The sequence below is a fragment of the Lepidochelys kempii genome, chromosome 16 (assembly GCF_965140285.1).
Source record: "Lepidochelys kempii isolate rLepKem1 chromosome 16, rLepKem1.hap1, whole genome shotgun sequence".
Classification (NCBI taxonomy): domain Eukaryota; kingdom Metazoa; phylum Chordata; order Testudines; family Cheloniidae; genus Lepidochelys; species Lepidochelys kempii.
Window position 1 is genome coordinate 10,025,656 of NC_136395.1, and position 21,214 is coordinate 10,046,869.

At 44.3% G+C, this 21,214-nt stretch overlaps 1 protein-coding gene across 12 annotated transcripts in view; it reads left to right on the forward strand.

Annotated features, from left to right (window-relative positions):
• Window positions 1-21,214, forward strand: part of EHMT1 (euchromatic histone lysine methyltransferase 1) — a 170,447-nt gene that overhangs the window by 66,486 nt on the left and 82,747 nt on the right. For 9 of the 12 annotated variants that reach the window (XM_073313920.2, XM_073313919.1, XM_073313921.1 and 6 more), the window contains one exon: window positions 4,900-4,987. The exons of 1 other annotated variant lie outside the window; for it this stretch is intronic. In XM_073313920.2, coding sequence (XP_073170021.1) covers window positions 4,942-4,987 — 46 coding nt within the window. In that variant the 5' untranslated portion in view covers window positions 4,900-4,941. Of the gene's footprint in view, window positions 1-1,683; window positions 1,787-4,899; window positions 4,988-5,494; window positions 5,639-21,214 lie in introns of those variants that run through there. 2 more of the 12 variants (XM_073313918.1, XM_073313928.1) reach the window with 2 other exon arrangements.

Sequence of the window (21,214 nt, forward strand, 5' to 3'; positions counted from 1 at the left end):
GCTAGCAGCTTGTAAGGAAGTGGCCTCAACTTAAAAGGGGCTTTGAGAATGGTGACTGCTCTGTAGGCCAGGTACATTGTTGGTTGCTTTTCTTCCCCTTACTGAATGAAGTTATTCTGCTTGTTCTGTTAAGAAATGGTCAGTGTGACACCAGCAAGCCTTATCCTAGCCTTAGCAACTGGACAGCAGGACATGATCAGTACAGACTCCTGAAATTAACACTCTTCACATGCCAACCAAGAACCCCCCCCCTTTTTTTCCCCTGCAGTTGTTTTCTTAATAATTATTTCCTAAATAATTAGCTGCTAAATGTTTATCTTCTTAAGCCAGAGGATATTATTAGAAAGTTGATTTTAGAGAGAAAATTGGGGGGAGGGGGGAAAAGAGAATGGTGAATGGGAATCTGCTGCTGCTGGAGTTGCATCATTTATTAAGGGCTTTGCCTCTCTTTCTTGCTACAGTACATATTGCATACCTCGCTGCCGCCTTGCACAGTAGGTGAAATTCTGCGTTGTTGAAGTGCTTGCTGGAGATTTGCCTAGGAGTAGAATTTGATCTGTTGGGAGACCGGGTGTTGTAACAGGGGGGTGGGTGGATTGTGGGGAGTGGAATAGCAGCAGTGTCCTGGAAAGACGGGCTACATATCCATTGAGGCTTTGAACCTTCTGGTTGTAGGCTTTATAGGCCATTCAAGATCATTCCTATGTCATTCTTTCCTGGTCTGCAAACAGATGTGTTGATGCAGATAGTGCCCTGAATGCTAAAGAACATAATTTTCAGTATGCTCTGCCTAGTTTGAGAGGAGAAGGGTTAGTCTTCCTTGAATTATTTCCCACCCCTGCTCTTCTTCGCATTGACCTCTTCTAGCTGAGTATCTAAATGAGGATAATGTTTCTTCTAAGTCTCAGTTTACTGGACAGTTAATTTTAAGACAAAAAGAGAAAGCTGGTGAAGGTTTACACCTGAGCATATTAAACTCTGATCCCTTTTCTTATCCGCCTTTAGAGAACTCTGGTTCATGATGTAACTCGCTGGTCTCTTGGGGGCTACTGGGGGGAGGAAAGCTACAAGTTGTGATATGCATGTGTTGTCTTTTATATGTAAACCTTATTGGAACCAACTGGCTATGGAGCGAACCTGGATGGCTAAGGACATTTCCAAAGAGAAGGCTGAGAAGGTTTCTTTCTGGTTTTCAGCTTTTTTTTTTTTTTTTTTTTAAAGGCACCAGTTTAGTTTCTAGCTCTGTGTTTGGAAATGCTGCAAAGCCTTTTCTTGGATTCTCTAAACCGTCTTCCATTTAAAGCAACAAAGAGAGCCTGATTTCTTGTACGCAGAAGTGGAAGGGGGAAAAAAATAATCAACCCTATTATGACTCCTTGGATTCTCATGGCTTTTAAAGACCTAATCAGTGTGCCTTTTAAGATGCAATATATTTTATTCCCTTGAAAGCAAAAAAATTTAAAAAATGCTTCATTGGTTGTGGTGCATAGTCTTTGTGGAGGCTCTCCAGTGATTGAAGATTAATAATCACTCTGTTGTAGGCAGGGGAATGGAGACAGACGGCTGCAGGAAAGGAGGGGTGGGGAAAAGAGAGCGTGAGACTTTTATTCTGAAGCAGACTGTGCTTGGCAGTTGGCTTTTGTTGGGACTGCTGTTAAAGCAGACATTTCTCTGCTAGGAGGGTGGGTATAAGATTTCTCTGCCAATCAGGAGCCGACAGATTGGGGCATGGTGGAGTGTGAGCAAAAAGGGAAGTTTGCTTTGAATTTAAGGGGAAAAAATGGAGGTATTGACACTTACAACAAAGTTGTTGCTAACAAGTTTGGGTGAAATTGTGTGCTGGATGGAAATGGATGGGCAACTGGAATCCTGCTGATTTTGGAGGAGTGTGTGTGTGTGTGTGGTGTTGGTTGTGTGGATTCTGCAGGGCTCTGTTTGTGTGAATACTGTCTTCAGGCTGAAAATGTTTGTCATAAAGTTGATGCAACTGTCTTTTGATAGAGCTAGAAGGAGGAAAGCTGCCTCCTCCCCAGGCTTTATGGGAGGCAGGCTTCGAATGCTTTGCAGCAATTGTCTGGTGTAGCCTCCTTTTGATAAGTATGCTTCACGACTTCCAGTAGTCTTTCCCTCCCACTGGGCAAAGATGCATTGTGCTGCTTCAGACATTGATGTTGGGGTTTTGTCTTGGGTTTTTAACGAAAAATGGAAGTGGTGGAACTGATGTTGTTAATGAGGACTGTTTGGATGTGGTTCTGGAATATGGACCATGCGAGCCTGTCAAAAGCAACCTAGAGTAACTCTGTCTGGCGGGGCACAGGTGTATTGGCTGTGAACTGGGAAAATGGAGAGTGCTGCTAAGTTTCTTTTATGATGATGGGAATTCTCTTAGAAAGCTGGTTTTGTTTGCAAGAATTCTGGGCAGCAGGGCACTCTTGTTAATTACAGTAGCTGAGACATGTTGCTATGATCAGTTCATTCTTCAGAGTTCTAGCAGTGACTTTCCTTTAGGCCTCTTCTCTTGCGTGGCAATAACATATCCCTTGAAAAGGATATGGGGGGGGGTATGTGAGATTTTTTTTTGTGGGGGTGGGTAAGGTGTCAAATTTTGAAGTAAAGAGATTGTAAATCAGTTGAGCAAAAATGGCTTATCTTAAATCCTGAGGCTTTTAGTTGGAATCATTTTAAAGATGGGAACATAAAAGGGCTTTATTTGAATGACATAAACCTCTGAAAACAAACTGGTCCCTGTTAAAGATACTGAGACTCTTTATTTTATTCCAGTTGCTGTAGCAAGGACGAGTATTCATTCTTCATGAGCAAAAACCCCTGGTCTGTGTCGTTGTGTAGATACCATGGGACTGATTCTGCTCATGCTTGCGCTAGTCTTATACCTGTATAATACCATTGGCTTGCTCCTGGTTTACACCAGAGCAAGGGGGAGATGAGAATTGGGACCTAAGTATACATGTGTGCATCAAGAATAATGTTTTAACTCTTGGCTTACCAAAAATGAAGTTGGCCTCCATTCAAACTTCAGGCTGCATTGGTGCTCATTTCACTGTGGAAAATGCACGTGTCCCTTTGGCAAAAGCTTGTCTTGTTCAGGCAGGTTGATCATATGGCTAAACTAGAGTTTACATCACTCTTTAAAAAAAAAAAACAAAAACCCCCCCCCACCTTTGCATTTTTAAAAAAAATCTGAAAATAGTGTGTCCAATGTTTGTGTTTCCTCTCAAATGGGATCTCCTGGAAATGTGCCTGTGTGGAGTGAGGCCTGCACACGACACGTATTACTCATGTGGGGAACGATCCTGCAAGATGCAGAGCGCCCTCAACTCCCCAGGCAGGACTTGGGCCCTTGACGCGTAGCTGCTACATTTTTCTAGATAAAAAGGGAGGTTTTCCTGGAAACGTTTACAAGTGGCGATTTCCTTGCCATTAAAGACTTTCTCTTCTGATTAGCTTAGTTATCCATTGCTTTTCAGATGATGCCAGCATTTTTGTTTAACCCTCTGTGCTGTGGCATTGGTGTCCTTCCCTGCTCTTTCCTGAACAGCCTCTAGCCAGTGACATTAGCATGGGCCCTACGGGATGGTTACTAAATGGACCAGGTGGGCTTTTGCAATACACAATGGGAGAGCCTCTCTGCTGTAACACCTAGAGGAACTTGGCAGTGCCCCTGAGCTCATACGGAAACAAAAGTTGCCTGGTGGCTGATTATAGTAACACCAAGATCAGCTGTGTTGCTAGCCTTGGAAGGTTCAGACTTAAATGACAATGGAAAGGGCAATACTGTATGTGTTCATATCTTATCTCCTTTGTTTGCTTTATGGGAGATGGGCAGGGTTTTTTTTTTCCTTATCGCCCAATGTGCTTTAAACCTTTTGATTTGCATGGCTGCAGGCACCATCTGTGCTCTGTGGAGGCCTACAACAGTTGGCTTGACCTAGGCTTATTCTTCTTCTGTGATGCACACAGCATGAAATGGACCCTTCACCCTTGCCATTCCCCAACCCTTAAGACAGACAGTTCTGTTTGTGTTAACCAGATGCAGCTTTGCCAGGCAGTTGCCATGTGTACTCTTTAAGCTAGCTTGTCACTTTAGCCAGAGAATTGTGTCAAAAGACTCCTCTCCTATGTTTTTTTTTAAATATACCCTTTTCCTTTCTGTTGCTGCTGCGCTTTTCTTTATGGCCAGGCATTTATAAGATAAGCAGTGTAGCTACCAAGCCCATATAGCAGCGGGATGCCAAGTGCCTCAGTGGCTGAATAATATAGCAGGTGTTCATTAAAAAAAGCAAAAACTGTAGAAGTTAGATTAGGGTGAGAAATGGATACCATTAAACTCAATAAACTTAAATTATGTATTAACTGTTGCTTTCCTAGATTGAAGGCTTAACTCTTGCAAATTGTGTCTCTTCAACCTGGGAAAAACACCTATGTTTATCATCTTTGCTTGGCTAAGTTCTTGGCACAGTGGCCAATAGTTTCAAAAGTGACAAGTGAGTCTGATTGTCTTGTTTTTGTGAGATACCCATCTTGACACCTTCATTCAGGTTCCTTTAGGGTGTGTCAAGGTGGGCACCCAAAACCACTAGTGAAAAATCTTGGTCCACATTTTTTCCCCATGTGATCTTAGATCTCAGCTATACAAGAAAATCTACACGAATTAGATGTGCTGCCAGCTCTAGCAAGCCTTTGAATTTTTGATCTTTGACCTGAACCTTGCAGACAGTTTCCTGGAGTTGTTAATTTTCACTCTGCGGTTTGCCCATGACTTTTTTGCCCTGGCATGGGAATGTAAACAGGATATTTTCACCATTATTTCTTGTTAAAATGTATAGTGCATGGATACTGGGCTAAACAGTAATTGTTTCTGTCCTTCCTCCCGCACCCCAGCGAACAGTGCAGAGTAAGGCAGAGACTAGGAAAGACGTCTGCATGAAGACTGAGCTGCTGAAAGATATTACCAACAGTAAAGAGGAAGGTAAGTGCATGCTTTGATCTGGGACCAAACCTCATCAGTGGGGACACTGCATATGGCATGGTTAAAATGAACCAATAGATTAGTGACAGTTGAGCTGTGTGTATTAACGACCCTCGTCCTGCTCCCGTTAAAGGTAATGGCAGAACTCTGCATGGGCTTCTGCAGCAGCAGGATTGCACCCCAAAGGATGCAGATGTGGATCTCAGTCTTTGTTCCCACCCATCACGAGAATTGCGCTTCTCACTTCTGCTTCTGATGTGCCTCTGAAACTGAAAGGAGACTAGGTTACTTTGATCTCCTGATCCATAACTAGTTTGAACTGAAGTCTGTCTTTTACTTCTCTAATGTTAATACTGGTAACGAATAGTTCCTTAGATACTAGAGAATCCAGCAAGTTGCTTTAAGGAATTGTTTTCACTCAGGGGACAATGAGTGGCTCTTGCCCTATGGAGTTGGTTGCTAATTGCTTCATGATCAAATTTGATTTTTTTTTTTAATGTCTTGAAGCTTGTTTTGTGCTTTCCTGTGAGCTTGCTGTTTGCTTCAGGAAGCAATGGTGGCACTGGGGAATGACTGGGACATGGCCTGTCATTATGGGGATCTCCTTTACCTTGAACGATGCAGTGCACATCCTGCTTTTCATCACATAAGGTATTTCCAGCCAGAGTCTGTGTGTGTGTGTGTGTGTGTTGCACGCATGCACATGCGATCTGAGGATTTAATATTGATCTCCATATTTAAATCTATATCTCTTATTGTTTGTTTTTTGCCTTCATGGGGTCATTACTGAAGTCATTGCTTCTGCATGGATGGGCATAATTTTGTTCTAATCCCTAGTCCAGGACTGGGGTTTAGAAAAGAACTGAACTGGCCCCTCCAAAATATTTCTAGTCCTGGTTGAACATGAGATATCAGACCTTAAAATTCATATCAATATGAGCACCATTTTACTTTCCCTTTCTCTTCAATCCAGCATGGAATCGCAGAATGATAGAAATGTAGGAGGGACCTCAGGAGGTCATCAGATCCAGCCCCCGGCACTATCAAGTAAACCTAGACCAGCCCTGACAGGTGTTTGTCCAACCTCTTCTTAAAAACCTCCAGTGATGGAGATTCCACAATCTCCCTTCAAAGTCTGTTACAGAATTTTAACTACTCATATCATCAGAAAGTTTTTCCTAATATCTAACCTAAATTTCCTTTGCTGCAGAATAAACCTATTGCTACTTGTCCTACCTTCAGTGGACATGGAGAACAATTGTTCACCACCCTCATTATAACAAACAGGCTTTAACGTATTGGAAGCCTTATCTGGTCTCCCCTCAGTTTTCTCTTCTTTTCTGAAGACTGAACATGCCCAATATCTTTAACCTTTCCTCATGGATCAGGTTTTCTAAAACTTTTATCATTTTTGTTGCTCTCCTCTGGGCTGTTTCCAGTTTGTCCACATCTTTCTTAAAATGTGGCGCCTGGAGTTGGACACAGTACTCCGGCTGAGATCTCACCAGCACTGAGCAGAGCAGGACAGTTACCTCCCATGTCTTACATACGACGCCCCTCTTAATATATCCCAGAATGACATTAGCCCCTTTTTTTTTTTTTTTTTTTGCAACTGCATCACATTGTTGACTTGTATTCAATTTGTGTGTGATCCACTATAATCCCCAGATCCTTTTCCACAGTATGACCACTTCGCCAGTTACTCCTCATTTAGTAATTGTGCATTTGATTTTTCCTTCCTAAATGTACATGTCTCTATTGAATTTCATCTTGTTGATTTCAGATCAATTCTCTAATTTGTCAAGGACATCTTGAATTCTAATTCTGTCCTTCAAAGTGCTTGCAGCCCACCCAGCTTGGTGTTATCCACAAATTTTAGAGGCATACTTTTCACTCCATTATTCAAGTCATTTATGAAAATATTATATAGTACTGGACCCAGGACTGACCCCTGTAGGACCCCACTAGATACACCCTCCCAATTTGACAGTGAACCATTGAGAACTACTCTTTGAGTCCTGTCTTTCAGCCAGTTGTGTACCCACAGTATAGTAATTTCATCTAAACCACATTTCCCTAGTTTGCTTATGAGCATGTCATGTGGGACTGCATCAGAAACCTTACTTAAATCAAGATATATCACATCTGCTGTTTTCCCCCCTTTTCCACTTGGCCGGTTACCCTGTTAAAATAAATTAGGTTGGTTTGGCATGATTTGTTCTTGACAAATCCATGCTGGTTATTCCTTATAACCCTCTTATCCTCTCTAGGTGCTTACAAATTGATGGTTTAAATATTTGTTCCAGTATCTCTCCGGGTATCAAAGTTATGGTGACTGTCTATAATTCCTCGGGTTGTCTTTGTTCCCCTTTTTAAAGATAGGTACTATGTTTGGCTGTCACCAGTCCTCTACGACTTCACCCATCCTCCGTGAGTTCTTGAAGATAATTGCTAGCAGTTCTGAGATTGCTTCAATTAGTTCCTTAAGTCCCATGGGCCTAGGATGACTTTTGTGAGGCCCTATTGACTTGAATGTATGTAACTTACCTAAATATTCTTTAACCTGTTCTTTCCCTGTTTTCTCTTGCATTCCTTCCCCCTTGTTAATATTAATTGGGTTGAGTATCTGATCACTGTTAACCTTTTCAGAGAAGATTGAAGCAAAACAGCCATTAGACACCTTAGCCTTCCTGATATCATCAGTTATTAGTTCTCTTTCCCCACTAAGTAGAGAACCTACACTTTCCTACATCATTTTCTTGCTGGCAATATATTTGAAGAACCTCTTCTTACTAAGTTTTATGGCCTATGCTTGGTGTAACTCATTTTGTGCCTTAGTCTTTCTGATTTTGTCCCTCCATGCTTGTGCTGTTCCTTGGTACCCTCCGTAGCACGTTGTCCATGTCTCCACCTTTTGTAGGATTCCTCGTTGATTTTCAGGCATTCAAGAGCTCCTGATGCAGCATTTTGGCCTCTTACTATTGTTCCTAAATTTTCTTCACGGCTGGATAGTTGGCACTTGTGCCTTTAATCTTGTCTCCTTCCAGAGAGCTGGCAGTTCCTGAGCTCCTTTATCTCCTAGATTTTCTTCCCATGGAATCTTACCTATCAGGTCTCTGATTATGTTAAAAGTCTACTTTTTGGAAGTTCATTGTCCTTATTCTGCTGAACTTTTTCCTTAGTATCCTCAAATCTGTCACTTCATGATCACTGTTGCCCAAATTGCCTTCAACTTTCTGATTCACTACCAATTCCTCCCTGTTGGTCAGAATCAAGTCTAAAATCACTGCCCCTTTGGTTACTCCTTCCACCTTCTAAAACACAGTTGTCCCCAACACATTCCAAGAACTTCCTGATGTTCTACTGACAGATTTGATGTTTGACATATTGCTGTTCCAACAGATATAGGGGTAATACAAGTCCCTCTCTATTACCAGGCCTTGTGTTTTGGATATTTCTGTTCTAGAAATGCCTCATCCACCTCCTTTTCCTGATTTGGTGGTCTAATATCACCCTTCCCCCCCGCCCCCTTTTATCTTTATCCTGAGACTTTCAACTGGTCTGCCTCCCACCTCCTTCTGGCCCTTGGCATAAATGTATATATTCTGGATGCATAATTCAATGCCACGCCACCTCCCTCTTTTCCCTGTCTGTCCTTTCTGAAAAAGCCGTACCCCTCTATACCAGTATTTTAGTCATGAGATTTATCCTACCAATTCTCAATGATGCCAATTTAATCCTAGTTTAGCTTATGTACTAATACTGCCAGGCTTTCCTGTGTATTCCCCATTTTTCTTGGATTTTGTATATAGACATCTAAGATGTTGAGCAGATTGCCTCATTGATTGCCCTCTTGTTGCTCCTGTGTAGAGTTCTGTGACCCTAGTGTACATTTCCATGTCTGCCCTCACCTGTGTTAAGGTCACCTTTTTATGCTTACCTGTGGGCTTTTGTCTCCTGCCCACTTTGAACCTACTTTAAAGCCTCCTTCACTGGGTTGGTGAGCCAGTGCTTGCAGATGCTCTTCCCCTTGTTGGTCAGGTGGACCCCTCTCTTCCCAGCAGTCTTCCTTCCCAGAACAGAGTTCCGTGGCTGATGTTTGTTTTTTAGAAACCGCTCAAGTTAGAGACTGATGACCATATCCTGAAAGCACTTGCACCCATGCTTGTCTTTACGCATGTGAGTAATCTCATGGAAGTCAAAGTTATATGTGTGCGTAAATCTTTGCACCAGTGTAACTGAGAGGAGAATCTGGCTGTGGTGCCTTCTATCACTTGGATGTGGGATATGAAGCTGCTTTTGCAAGATACAAACCATTGCTTTCTAGCTCTAGCTGGTCTCAGATAGCAACCTCTAGATTCTGATGGGTTAAAAAACCAAGATGATAATCAGAATGGAGTGATACTTGAAAGCCTTGATACCTCTTGACTGGTTTTTGGCTAAAAGGAAATACTGTGTATCATAGGAAAGTGGAGAATTTTTATACCATATGTGCAATGGTATAAAACGTGCATTTCCAGTCTTGGTGCTTCCCGAGGTATTGGACTTTAAAACCATCTTTCCTCCTTCAGTCTACCAGCTTTTTTTACAGAATATTTCAAGTATGGAGGCCCAGACATGTCATTCCCATTCCCTATTGTGTTTTTTGTATTAGCCCATTATTTTAACATGTCTGACTATGGCTTGCATGATTATTTGGCTGTGTGGCTGGTATGTATAGTTCTAACCTGACCTTCACAAACCTACACTGGTGCCAAATGAGTTTAATTAGGTAATGTTCCTCGATTCCATTACCAATAATGCATATCATTTATATAATGATTTACATTTTTAAGTGCTTCCCAAACATTAAATAATTATTAGTGCCTGACCATTTGTCAGGAAATGTTTTCTCTGGAAGTAGCATATGATGCAGTGATGGAAGGGCACCTCCCCAGATTGGGAGGTTTGGTTTGGTGAAATACCCTGAAGTCTGGATGCTTTTTTGGAACATCTCTCAACTACCTGAATCTCTTGGATCTGTGAAATAGGGCAAAACTAGCTCAAGAATAAGATTCAGTGAGAAGCTTCTGGTTCATATGATCAGGTCTGAAAGAGCATGAGACTGCTGGCCGTCTCGTGTTGGATGAGAACTGTTGCCTATTAGAAAAGGAGCTGATCTGGATTCTGTTCCCTTTGTAAGAACATCCCTGGCTGGGTTGTCTGCAGAGTTTGAACCCAGGACCGCTGGAGCTAAAAGCTGAAGCCTTTACTGCTTGAGCTAACGGATGAGAGCATGGATTATACACGTACAATTTGGAAATGCTCGTCCTGAGCTTCAGAGGTCCACATCAATTCAGATCCACATAGGGGCAGTTATTTGTAACAACGCTACTTTGTGTTAGTGTGGGTTGTGCCAGCTCTGTCACTGACTCACTGCATGGCCCTTGGCAAGTCATACAACTTCTCTGTGCCTCAGTTGTCTCCATCTGTAGGACGGCAAGACAGCTACCTACCTCAGAGGCATTTTGGGAAGCGTAATGCATGAAGTGCTTTGAGATCCTCGAAGGAAAGGTTCTGCAGACCTGCAGTGTTGTTTGCGGGGCTCTTCTGGCTTTAGCCTAGCAGCACAAAAATGAGAAATAATTAAACTTTAAACTTCACACATCTGTCAGTTGTCTGGGATTTGCTCCCAGAACAAGTAAAACCCAGTATTTGCTGCATGTGTAGACTAAAAGCTTCTTTCTATCTAAGGCCACACAATAGAGATAGAAAAAAGCTACAAGAGAATAGCAAACTGGTGACTAGAACCTTCATTATGAAAGGGTCAGTTCAGTTCTTCTATGGGTAAAAGTTCAGGTCAGGCCTTTCCTTGGGGGGGAAAAGGGGTGAATGGAAAAAAAAGTTGCTCTTGTGTTATATTAAGGTTGGGCGTATCTAGTTTGTCTCAGTGCATAACAAACTAATGAATCATCTCTTACATCAGCATGACTTCAATTCTTCTCCTAATGCCCACAATGCAGAGTAACCGGCTACATCTCGCTCGGTCTTTCAAAGCAGACTGCACCTGTTTTGCTCAGCCCGGCAGATGGAAAGCTCCCAGTGAGAGACCAGTTGAAGTCTGGGAACTGCGAAGGCTTGCGCCCGCTGAGGACCAGGCCTGATGTTTTCAGTTCTGTTTCACCAAGAGGAAAAGAATCACCCATAGCATCAAAGCTTTCCTAATTCTGGGCTGAACAAAATGGGTGGAGTTTTCCTCTTAATTCTAATACAAAATCTTGATCCAGAGTTTAATACTAACTGATGCTCGTTCACTTAGCATCCCCATTTCAATTTCCTTTTTCTTTCAACTGTGCTTTTCTCTGCTTTACTATTTCCTTTAATTGTTTTATTTTTTCTGAGAAGGAAAGAGTTCTCTTTCTTACCAGCAAACCGTAAGACCCACAAACCCTTGAACGACCTCTTGTTAAAAGTGAATTCAGCAAGGCAATCTGATCTTGAGGAAATGGCTCTTGTATCTTGATTAACTATACAGGTGCGCTGCAAAGCTTTGGTTATAATATAATACACACAAGGGAGTAGAACTACTGCACCTTCTCGACTATCTGAGGATGACCTAGAAGTCGGGTGTTGTAACAGGGTGGTCTCCCCCTTTATGGGCCAAGGGGGCCTGCTGCCAGCCACCCCTGTTCAGTTGTCAGACCCATGATGCCTATAGGAAGCTGCAGTCAGGAGGTTGGTGTCCATTGCTGTACCTGGAGCCGGTCTGAGAGACGGAGGGGGAGAGAGCTCTGGGCCCCTTAGCCAGTTTAGGTCAGGCAAATAGCTTGGTTTTGGTGTTTGTTGGTGTGTGTTTGTGTTCAAATTAATTGTGCTTTGCAGTAAGGGCCTGAAAAGGGTGTTAGCCCTTCCTGGGCTAGGGAGATGGGCCAGCAGTTTCTGGGTGACCTGTCTCCAGTAGAAGTCAATGCCTTATGGTTCAGGGGAATGTACAAAACCCCCATAATGGACAACTGTGCATTCACTTGCAAGAAGAGTTTTCCTCAGCCCAGTCATAGTGGTTGGCTTATGCCCTGAAGCACGAGTGTTCATGACCCCTAGCTAAAACAATGAGGAATCCTTGTGGCACTTTAGAGACTAACAACTTTAACAGACTAACACAGCTGCCACTTTGAAACCTATCCCCTAGCTGTTTTTCCTGGCTAGTGTAATTGAGGATAGAAGTCTATGGTTTTCAACAGGACCTAAGGGAGTTAGGTGCCCATCTGAAAGCCACAAACGAACTGAAGGGGAGAAGGTCATGTTGACCTAGTCATCCTTGGCTGTCTCTGTAGAGGCAGTACTGTTCCCCTCAGGCTGTAGTCAGAGCAGCTGGCATGAGCCATAGCTCCTTTGTCCTAGAATCATAGAAATGTGGAGCTGGAAGAGATCTTGAGAAGTCAAGTCCAACCCCCTGCACTGTGGCAGGACCAAGTAGACCTAGTCCTACACCGTTTGCCTGGGGACAGTTACTGGCAGGCTGACCAGGAGCACAGACCATTTCTATCGCAGCGCCAGAGCCAAATGTGACTTCTTCTGAAAGACAGCTATCCAACACAAGCAAAGCCGACAGAAAGGAGCACAAACTATGCTGGGATATGAGGTGGCATGGCATATTGGCTCCTCTCTCAGGGGTCCCTTGTTCAGAATCTCAGCTTTTGTTTAAAAAAACCCAACTCCTCTCTTGTTGTTATGCTTGAAAAGAAAACGTTAGACAGGGAGTGTAAATGATGAGGAGATGTCTGCAGAGATGCAGGCGCAATAGCTGGGAGAGGTGGGAACTGCCCCATTCATCTCAATGAGGTGTTGACCCAGAGGCCCAGTGGTGATCATTTAAATGTCAACACGAACTGTTTCATTCCTTGTGTCTGAAAGGATAGTGGGGGAGTCACAACCATGCACAGTGAAAGAATGATTGGCAGCATGGGTAAGCCTACCAGCGAGCTACTAACCTCAAGCCTGCCAGGGACCCTGGGTATGTCCTTTGGTTGCTAGCCCGTGCTGAAGCCTGTGTGCCCAGTCTTCATGACTGCTGTTACTTGGGATATTTAGATTAAAGCCAGCATCTGTACTCTTAACTGTGCTACCAGTCCTTTGATTGCTTGGCAGTGTGGCTTTACCCTTACTGTGAGTGACATGTGGTGCCACAAGTGGATGATGTCTGGGAGAGATATCATTGAGGTTGGCTAAAACATGGCAAGTCAATAAGAACTTCAGAAGGACCTAGCAAAAGTGAAGAGATGAAATTCTTTGCTGATTATATGTATCCACTCAGACACATTTCTGGTTTCTAAATTAACTGTAACCACTCAGGAAACAGATCTGGCCATCACTGCACACAGTTCAATGACATCCTCTGTGCAGTGGGGTAAAAATCAACACTTGCACGCACACACACAACCAACCCCCAAAATTCTCAAATGCATAAAGAAAGGAATAGAAAATAATGCTGAAAATATTACAATGCCACTATAAATTGAGGGTATGCCCTCTCATGAAATAATGTGCTCTGTTCTGTTTTCCATATTTAAAAAACAACAACCACACAGATGCAGCAAAACCAGAAGGGGGTCTGAGATGGGTGAGGAAAATGAGTGGAGGCCTGGAGCAACTCCATATGAGGAAATATTGAAGACAGACTCTTCAGAGAAGAGATAAATAGAATGAGACATAGTAAAAATATACAGATAGATCAGACATTTCTGTTCACCCTCTCTCATAATATGTGAGCGAAGAGATGTTCAATGAAACGGAAAAGCAACGCTTTTTAAAAGAAAATACTTTGTGCTCTGCTTAAGTGACCTGTGGAACTCATTGCCACAAGATATCAGCGAGACCAGCATCTTAACAGGAGTCTAAAAAGGATGAGACATATTATATGGCTAGTGAGATCACTCACAGTATTACTAGAGAAGATGAAAAATGTATAAAGACTGTAAAGCCTCAGGCTTCAGGGCATAAGCCAGCAGTTCTCAAAATTTGGATTACATCCCCATTTGGGGCTGTGCAATCGGCACACATGGGGTCATGGGTCCAATGAGCCAGGTTCAGCCCACGAGACAATGCCATCTGACCCTTAACATGTCCGGACCTGCTCCACACATGCTGTGCCAGGAGGCTGATGTACAAAATGGCAGCCTCCACACAGTGTGCACCACATGTGCGAAGTCACACTGTGCGTAGGCCACTATTTTGTAAAATGGTGGCCTCCTGGCATGGCGTTTGTGAAGCAGGTCTCGACACATTGGCTGTGTGGATGCCATTTTTCCATTTGCACCCTCCGACTGTGCAAGCATCCAGCTGAGAGACTTGAATCCAGAAGTTCGTTATCTGTAAGCAGCAGCTTTATCAACAGAGCATCTTCTCTGTTTGAACTCGTAGGAGCCTATGCTAGCCTTTTCTGAACTGGCTTGTAAGCTCCTTAAGGCAGGGCTCATATCTTCTTTTATGCTGCCCTGAATACCCTGTTGGCACTTGATAAAGAATCATTGTAAGTCACTGTCTCTGCTTCCCTAGTATCACCACATGGGGCCTTCGTAAGTCCTGCCTCATTTGCCTAGCAGCAAATTCGTCTTTCTGATTTGTGATAAGAGGCGCAGTGGAGTCATTTCTATGCAGAATCTCTGCTGCACCCTCCAGCAGTGAGTTTGGTGATGCAATTATGAATGAAAAAGGAGAGTGCAAGAAACGTGCTCTCAAATATTATGAAGCTTTCTTTGAGTATGTCTTCATCGGTGGGTTTGGCAAGAATGAAGAAAGGCCAAAATGCCGGCTATGTCACGTGGTGTTATCTAGCAAAAGCAAGAAGCTTAACTAACTTAAACACTTGGAAACCCTTCGGAAGGAACACTCAGGCAAACCAAGTCATTTTTCCAGCACTGGAAAGAAGAACTTTCACATCAGCAAGTGCCATTCAAGAAAGCCATGTCTGTCTGTCTGACTGCGCTCAATTTGAGGTGTTTTACCACATCACACAGATCAAGAGGCCTCACACAACTGGAGAGACTTTGATTTTGCCAGTGGCAATCGATATGGTGAAGAAAAACTGAGGCAAACAAACTCAAAGCCATATCACTCTCTAACAATACAGTGAAGCAAAAGCTTGAGGTGTTAGCAGCAGATCATGAAAACACACTGGTGGAGCATCTGGAAAACACGGATGCTTTTGTGCTTCACGTTTATATGAGCCCTGAAGGTCGTGATGCACATTTATTGACTTTTGTGAAATACACATGGGAGGGTGCAATTCTTCCAAACATTCTGTTCTAGCTTCATCTTCCTGGACACAAGACGGCACAAGGAATGTTCCATGTGCTACATGCAAGACAAAAGTATCTCGTGTGATCACTTGGTGGGCTTCTGTATAGTTGGAGTTCTGTCTGTGGCAGGCCACAAAGCAGGTCTGTGTGCTTTGATGAAGAAAGTTGTTCTGTCTGCTGTATAGACTCACTGCATGATTCAGAGAACAGCTGGCATCTAAAGCTCTGAGTCCAGAGCTAGATGAAGTTTTGCAGCTGGTCTTATCTATTGTGAACTACATCAAGACTCAGCCCCTTTGCATGCGTGTGTTTGCACAATTATGCGAAGGCCTGGGGTCCAATCACGACATGGTGGTGTTCCACACTGAAGCTCATTAGCTCTTGTGAGGAAAAATACTGGAATGATTTTTTTGAATTGAGAGATGAGCTGCATGCTTATGCAATGGATTGCAAAAAGAGTGAATTGATTTTCTGTGTGACCAAAGGAAGATGTGCCTATGTCCCAGACATATTTGGGAAACTTAATGAATTGAATAAAGGTCTGCAAGGAAAGAACACCCACATCCTTCAGTAGAGTGATCAAATAACAGGATTCATGAAAAAAGTTGTTTTCTGGAAGAATAATCTATTGAAGACAAACTATGACTCCTTCCCACGGCTTTGCAAGTTCCTGGCTGACAATGAAATTGATCAGCCACCCACATAGGTGATTGCTGAGCATCTCAGGCAGATGGAGGAACAATTTACGTCCTTTTTCCCTGACTTGGACATGACAAAGTCCAGTTGGGTGCGAAACCTCTTTCAGTGCAAGCCCAAGATGCCATGGATTTGCCAGCATCTGAAATCAAACAGTTCATTGAAATTTCCTGCGATCAGTTCTTGCAAGGAACCTATGCCCAACTCTCTCTCCCGGTGTTCTGGTTCACTATCAAGAATGAATATCCTGCACTCTCAACGTGCGCCTTGAAACTTCTGGTGCCATTCGCGAGCATATATTTGTGTGACACTGGATTCAGCACACTTGTGTACATCAAGCCTCGGTATGGATCTACTGTTGATGTCACATCGGAGATCAGAGGTTCAATTTCTGCCACTCCACTGGACTTCGAGAAGCTGTGTCATTACACGCAAGCCCATGTGTCACATTAGAGAGCATTCAATAACATACTTCATGTGTAAATTCCTTAGCTGCTATGTTCCTTTGCTGCTGTCTGCGGTCACAGGAAACAGCAAGTCTCAAAATGGGCAAAAAGTTTGGGAACCCCTGACATAAGCCCTTTATATAGTGCCTGGGGTTAGGGAGGATCTTCTGCTATGGGCTACATAACAACTATCCACGAGGAGGTTTCTTGTACCTTCCTCTGAAGCATCCGGTACTGGCCACTGTCAGAGGCCCCAGTTCTGTAATGTACTTAGTGTGCTGAAGTCCATCTCTGTTCAGCAAAGCAGGTGCTTTACTTTTTAAACCTGTGGCAATGTCTTATTGACTTGAATGAGACTTAAGCCAGTGCTTTGTTGGGATGGACTGCTGAACTGGGGCCAGAGGCAGGATGCTAGGCTAGGTCTAGCTGTTCTGAGCTGACATGACAATGTTTTTAGCACCAGATCAAGGTATTTCTACTATAAAAAGAGGCTAAATTATGTTACCATGTCTTATTAAGCAGTTTAGAGCTTGACACAAACTGGAGCTTAGTGGGAGGTCTTTCTAATTAGAGGCTTGGGCAGGGAGCTGAGATAATCCTTAGCAGCTCCTGAATGAGCTCATGCAGGCCAGCGGGCCTTGTCCCGGGAGCTCTCACAGGGGGTTTGGGCAGTGCAAAACATGTTCGCAGCAAGCAGCCAACCTTTTTTTTTTTTTTTCCCCACACCATTGAATTTATTATTATTTTCTTCAATTTAGTGCTGGGGAAAAATAGTAGGTTGACAGCTCTGAAGACTGATTATCTTTTTCCCCCCCGGAGCAGGTACTTCATGGGCAGCTGCAGTACAAGCCTCCTCCCCAATATGCCTCAAACCTGACCTGAGATGAGAGGGACATATAGTCTCTGGTCATCTTAAATCCTTGGCCTCTCTGCTGGCATCGCCAACAAGGGGGCCCAGAGATGATCATTGTGACCCCAATTTCTGCTATTGACAAGTGTCCACTAGAAACTAGATTGTCAGACCCTATAATACATTTCACTCATTCCACTGAGCAGCTAATAAGTGGGTTGTAGATGGAAGCTCAGAGGGGCAGATTTTGCGTTGTTCTGCACCATGTACATTCGCTTACACGGTATTAAATTGTTTTGGGGAAGCTCTATAGCCTGAGTCACACAGGAGATCAGATTAGATGATCACAGTGGTCCCTTCTGACCTTGAAATCTATGAAATCAGAAACATTCACTTTGCCTTGCCGTACTTGATTGCACAAGGGGCAGCACAGAGGCCCATAGGTCTACTGTCAAGTTCTAAAGTTCCATACTACTCTACAGAAGATGGACTATTTTCCTTCGTCACTTTGTACAATTTCCAGTTATCAAGGTTTGGAAACGTGTGTCTGTTTGTTTAGATTAATGGCATTTGTTCAGCCCATCAGATTGGACTTTTCACACAACGCACATTCAACCTGTGGAACTCTTTGCCAGAGGATGTTGTGAAGGCCAAGACTATAACAGGGTTCAAAAAAGAACTAGATACATTCATGGCGGATAGGTCCATCAATGGCTATTAGCTAGGCTGGGGAGGGATGGTGTCCTTAGCCTCTGCTTGCCAGAAGCTGGGAATGGGCGACAGGGGATGGATCATTTGAGGATTCCCTGTTCTGTTCATTCCCTCTGGGACACCTGGCACTGACCACCGTCAGAAGACAGGATACTGGGCTAGATGGACCTTTGTTTTGACCCAGGAAGGACCTTTCTTATGTTCAACATTTATTAAAAGTAGAAAATTGTAGAGTTTTGTTTCCCTTTTTAAACTTCAGTCAAGTGGCTTTTTTCACAAAGTCTCTGCGTCCTTTATGGAGAAATACAATGATTCTTTCCCCGAGTGTAGTGCTCTAATCCGAGGTTCTCCACCTTTTTCTTTTTGAGGCCCCCCCACCAACATGCTATAAAAATTCCACGGCCCGTCTGTGCCACAAAAACTGTTTTTCTGCATATAAAAGCCAGGGCCAGCACTAGGGGGTGCCAAGCAGGGCAATTGCCCGGGGCCCCATGCCACAGGGGGCCCTGTGAAGCTAAGTTACTCAGGCTTTGGCTTCAGCCCCAGGCAGTAGGGCTTCGGCTTTCTGCCCTGGGCCCCAGCAAGTCTAATGCTGGCCCTGCTTGGCGGACCCCCTGAAACCTGCTTGTGGCCCCCGAACCACTGCTCTAATCTGTCTTGAATTGGTCACTTTTATGGCAGCTAAACTGAATGAGCAGAGAGTGCAACAATTGCCAGTTGCAGAAGCTATCTGATTGCTTCAGTGGGAATGCTCAGCAGTGTAAATCTGTCCTGTATTTAGGGCCTTATCTTGCCAGGTGCTGAGTGCCTCCTGCAAAACGCTGAGAACCCTCCACTCCCAGAGCCGTGCAAATCTCGACCCATAATTTTGTGTTTCTCCCAGTGCCAACAGTGCTGAAATGAAAATTGAAATGACTACACCAAGACCAATTTAAAAATGCAAACTATGGGGAACATAAAGGGCTGTTGGCTTTCTTCTTCTCTTTAGCTTAATGTTTCTCCTCGGTGATTGTGGACAGTAACAGAAAAATCCATTCTTTGTCTTTCCTCCTTTTAAATCACAGCTGGCAAAAGCACATGCCTTCTGCATCTTACTGCTTTCTTAATCTGTGAATGCTACAGTAAATTGAAGCTATCCCGAGTGGTAAGAGTTGGTGTTGCTCTGGCTTTGAAGCCTGCTTGCACATCCATGAAGCTGCATGGCTGGGACATATTTTTACCCCTGCTCTCCTGCATAGTCTCTAGGGAATACTAGTGAGTTATTTCTAAAAGTTACTCAGCTGTCTGTAGTCTAGACTGGCAGTATCCACCTGGAGAGCTCTAACATGCCTAACCTTCTCTGTGCGGGAATAGAAAGCATTCCTAATGGAGGTTTCTAGCCAGGCCGCAGCCTCGGAGCTGTATCCCATGGGAAAGCCATGTACATGAAGATACTTTCCTGCACCATATTCAGTGCCAAACATCCATTGATTTCAACGTGAAATAAGCGAGAGCTTTAGAAGGCACAGTTATCATCAGTGTTAGGACTAATGGCAAATGGCTCTGATGGGGAAACATTTTAAATCTCAGCTGATGACTAGAGAAAGTGGATGTGCTAGGAAATGTTCTGAGTGTTTCAAGTGCTAGAGCTGATATGGTGTGTGTGTAAGTGAAACAGTCCGATGCCACTGTGACTCTCCAGGTAAAACCCTTTTGCAGACATGTGTTAAAGATGAGTTGAATACTTTAAAAAATAAATATATAATTCAAAACCTAAGATCTCCTAATTTGGGGGATAATCAGTCTCCTATTCCCTTAGACAGTAGGCAAACTTTTTGACCCGAGGGCCACATCTGGGTATGGAAATTGTATGGTGGGCCATGAAGGCTCACGAAATTTGGGGTTGGGTGTGGGAGGGGGTGAGGGCTCCAGCTGGGCGTGTGGGCTCTGGGGTGGGGCTGGGGATGTGGGGTTGGGGGTGCAGGAGGGTTCTCTGGGCTGGCACCAAGGGGTTGGAGGGCAAGAGGGAGATCAGGGCAGGGGGTTGGGGCCAGGGGTGCAGGCTCTGGGCGGCGCTTACCTCAGGCAGCTCCCAGAAGCAGTGGCATGGCCCCCATCCAGCTCCTACGCGGATGCGCTGCCAGGCAGTTGTGCGTGCTGCCCCATCCACAGGCTCCACATCTGGAGCCCCCATTGGCCATGGTTTCCAGCCAATGGGAGCTGCGGGTGCAGCGCTTGGGGCAGGGGCAGCGTGCAGAGCCCCCTGGCTGCCCCTATGCATAGGAGCTGGAGGAGGGACATGCCACTGTTTTTAGGAGCCGCACGGAGCGGGGCAACCCCTGACCCCGCTCCCTAGCTGGTGCACCAGAGCAGGGTAAGCCTAGGACCCTGCTCTCCGGAGGGAGTTCGAGGGCCAGATTAAAATGTCTGGAGGGCCGGGTGCAGCCCCTGGGCCGTAGTTTATCCACCCCTGCCTTCGACGCTAGGTCCCACTCCAGGAGAGAACGCTCCATTGCTGCCATCTTTGTGGCAGCGGAGGTTGTTCTCCAGTCTCTCTTGCAGTCTTGGAGCTATTGCTCTGTTCCTTAGATTCACCAGCCCCTGCCGTGCGTCCAGTGCCATCTTTGCACTGGGACTCAGCAAACCCTGGTAGAGCTGAACTTGGAGCCAGCGCTCCAGGTATGTGAATCCCTCTGTGCAGTTCAAAATCTGTCCCCATACTATAGAACCACACCTCTGCTTCCCCAAGCAGAAGAGAGGGGCAGGATTCCCCTAAGAGACTATTTGGATGGATCTAAAGGGCCAGATTCTCAAAGCAGCTCCATATCCAATGTGCTGAGTTGTTTTGAAAATCTGGTTTCTGCTGAAGGTTTTGAGCCCTTCTAAAAATTCCAGCCTAAAATTACCAATACATAATTCGAACCGAACAAGTTGTAAATTAGTCCCACCTGCCCTGAGAGCCCAGTTAAACAGATAGCTCAAAGCTTCAGCTGGTATTTTATCCTTATGCTTCTTAATCTGTCTGGCCTCGGGAAGGAAAACAATAGAAGGAATCCTGATATTATGTCAACCTAATCATTCCACAGAACAGGCCACTGAATTGTTATCGCTTCCGGTTGTCCAGGGAGCTGCTAGTTTTCCTGGCTGGTAACTTTTCTGCTTCACATGTAGTTCATATTTGGATCCTTTTTACTTGGATCTGCAACTCGTATGGGACAATTTGTGTGTGTGTGTGTGTGGTGTGGGGGGAGGGTGCATTTGCAAGGGA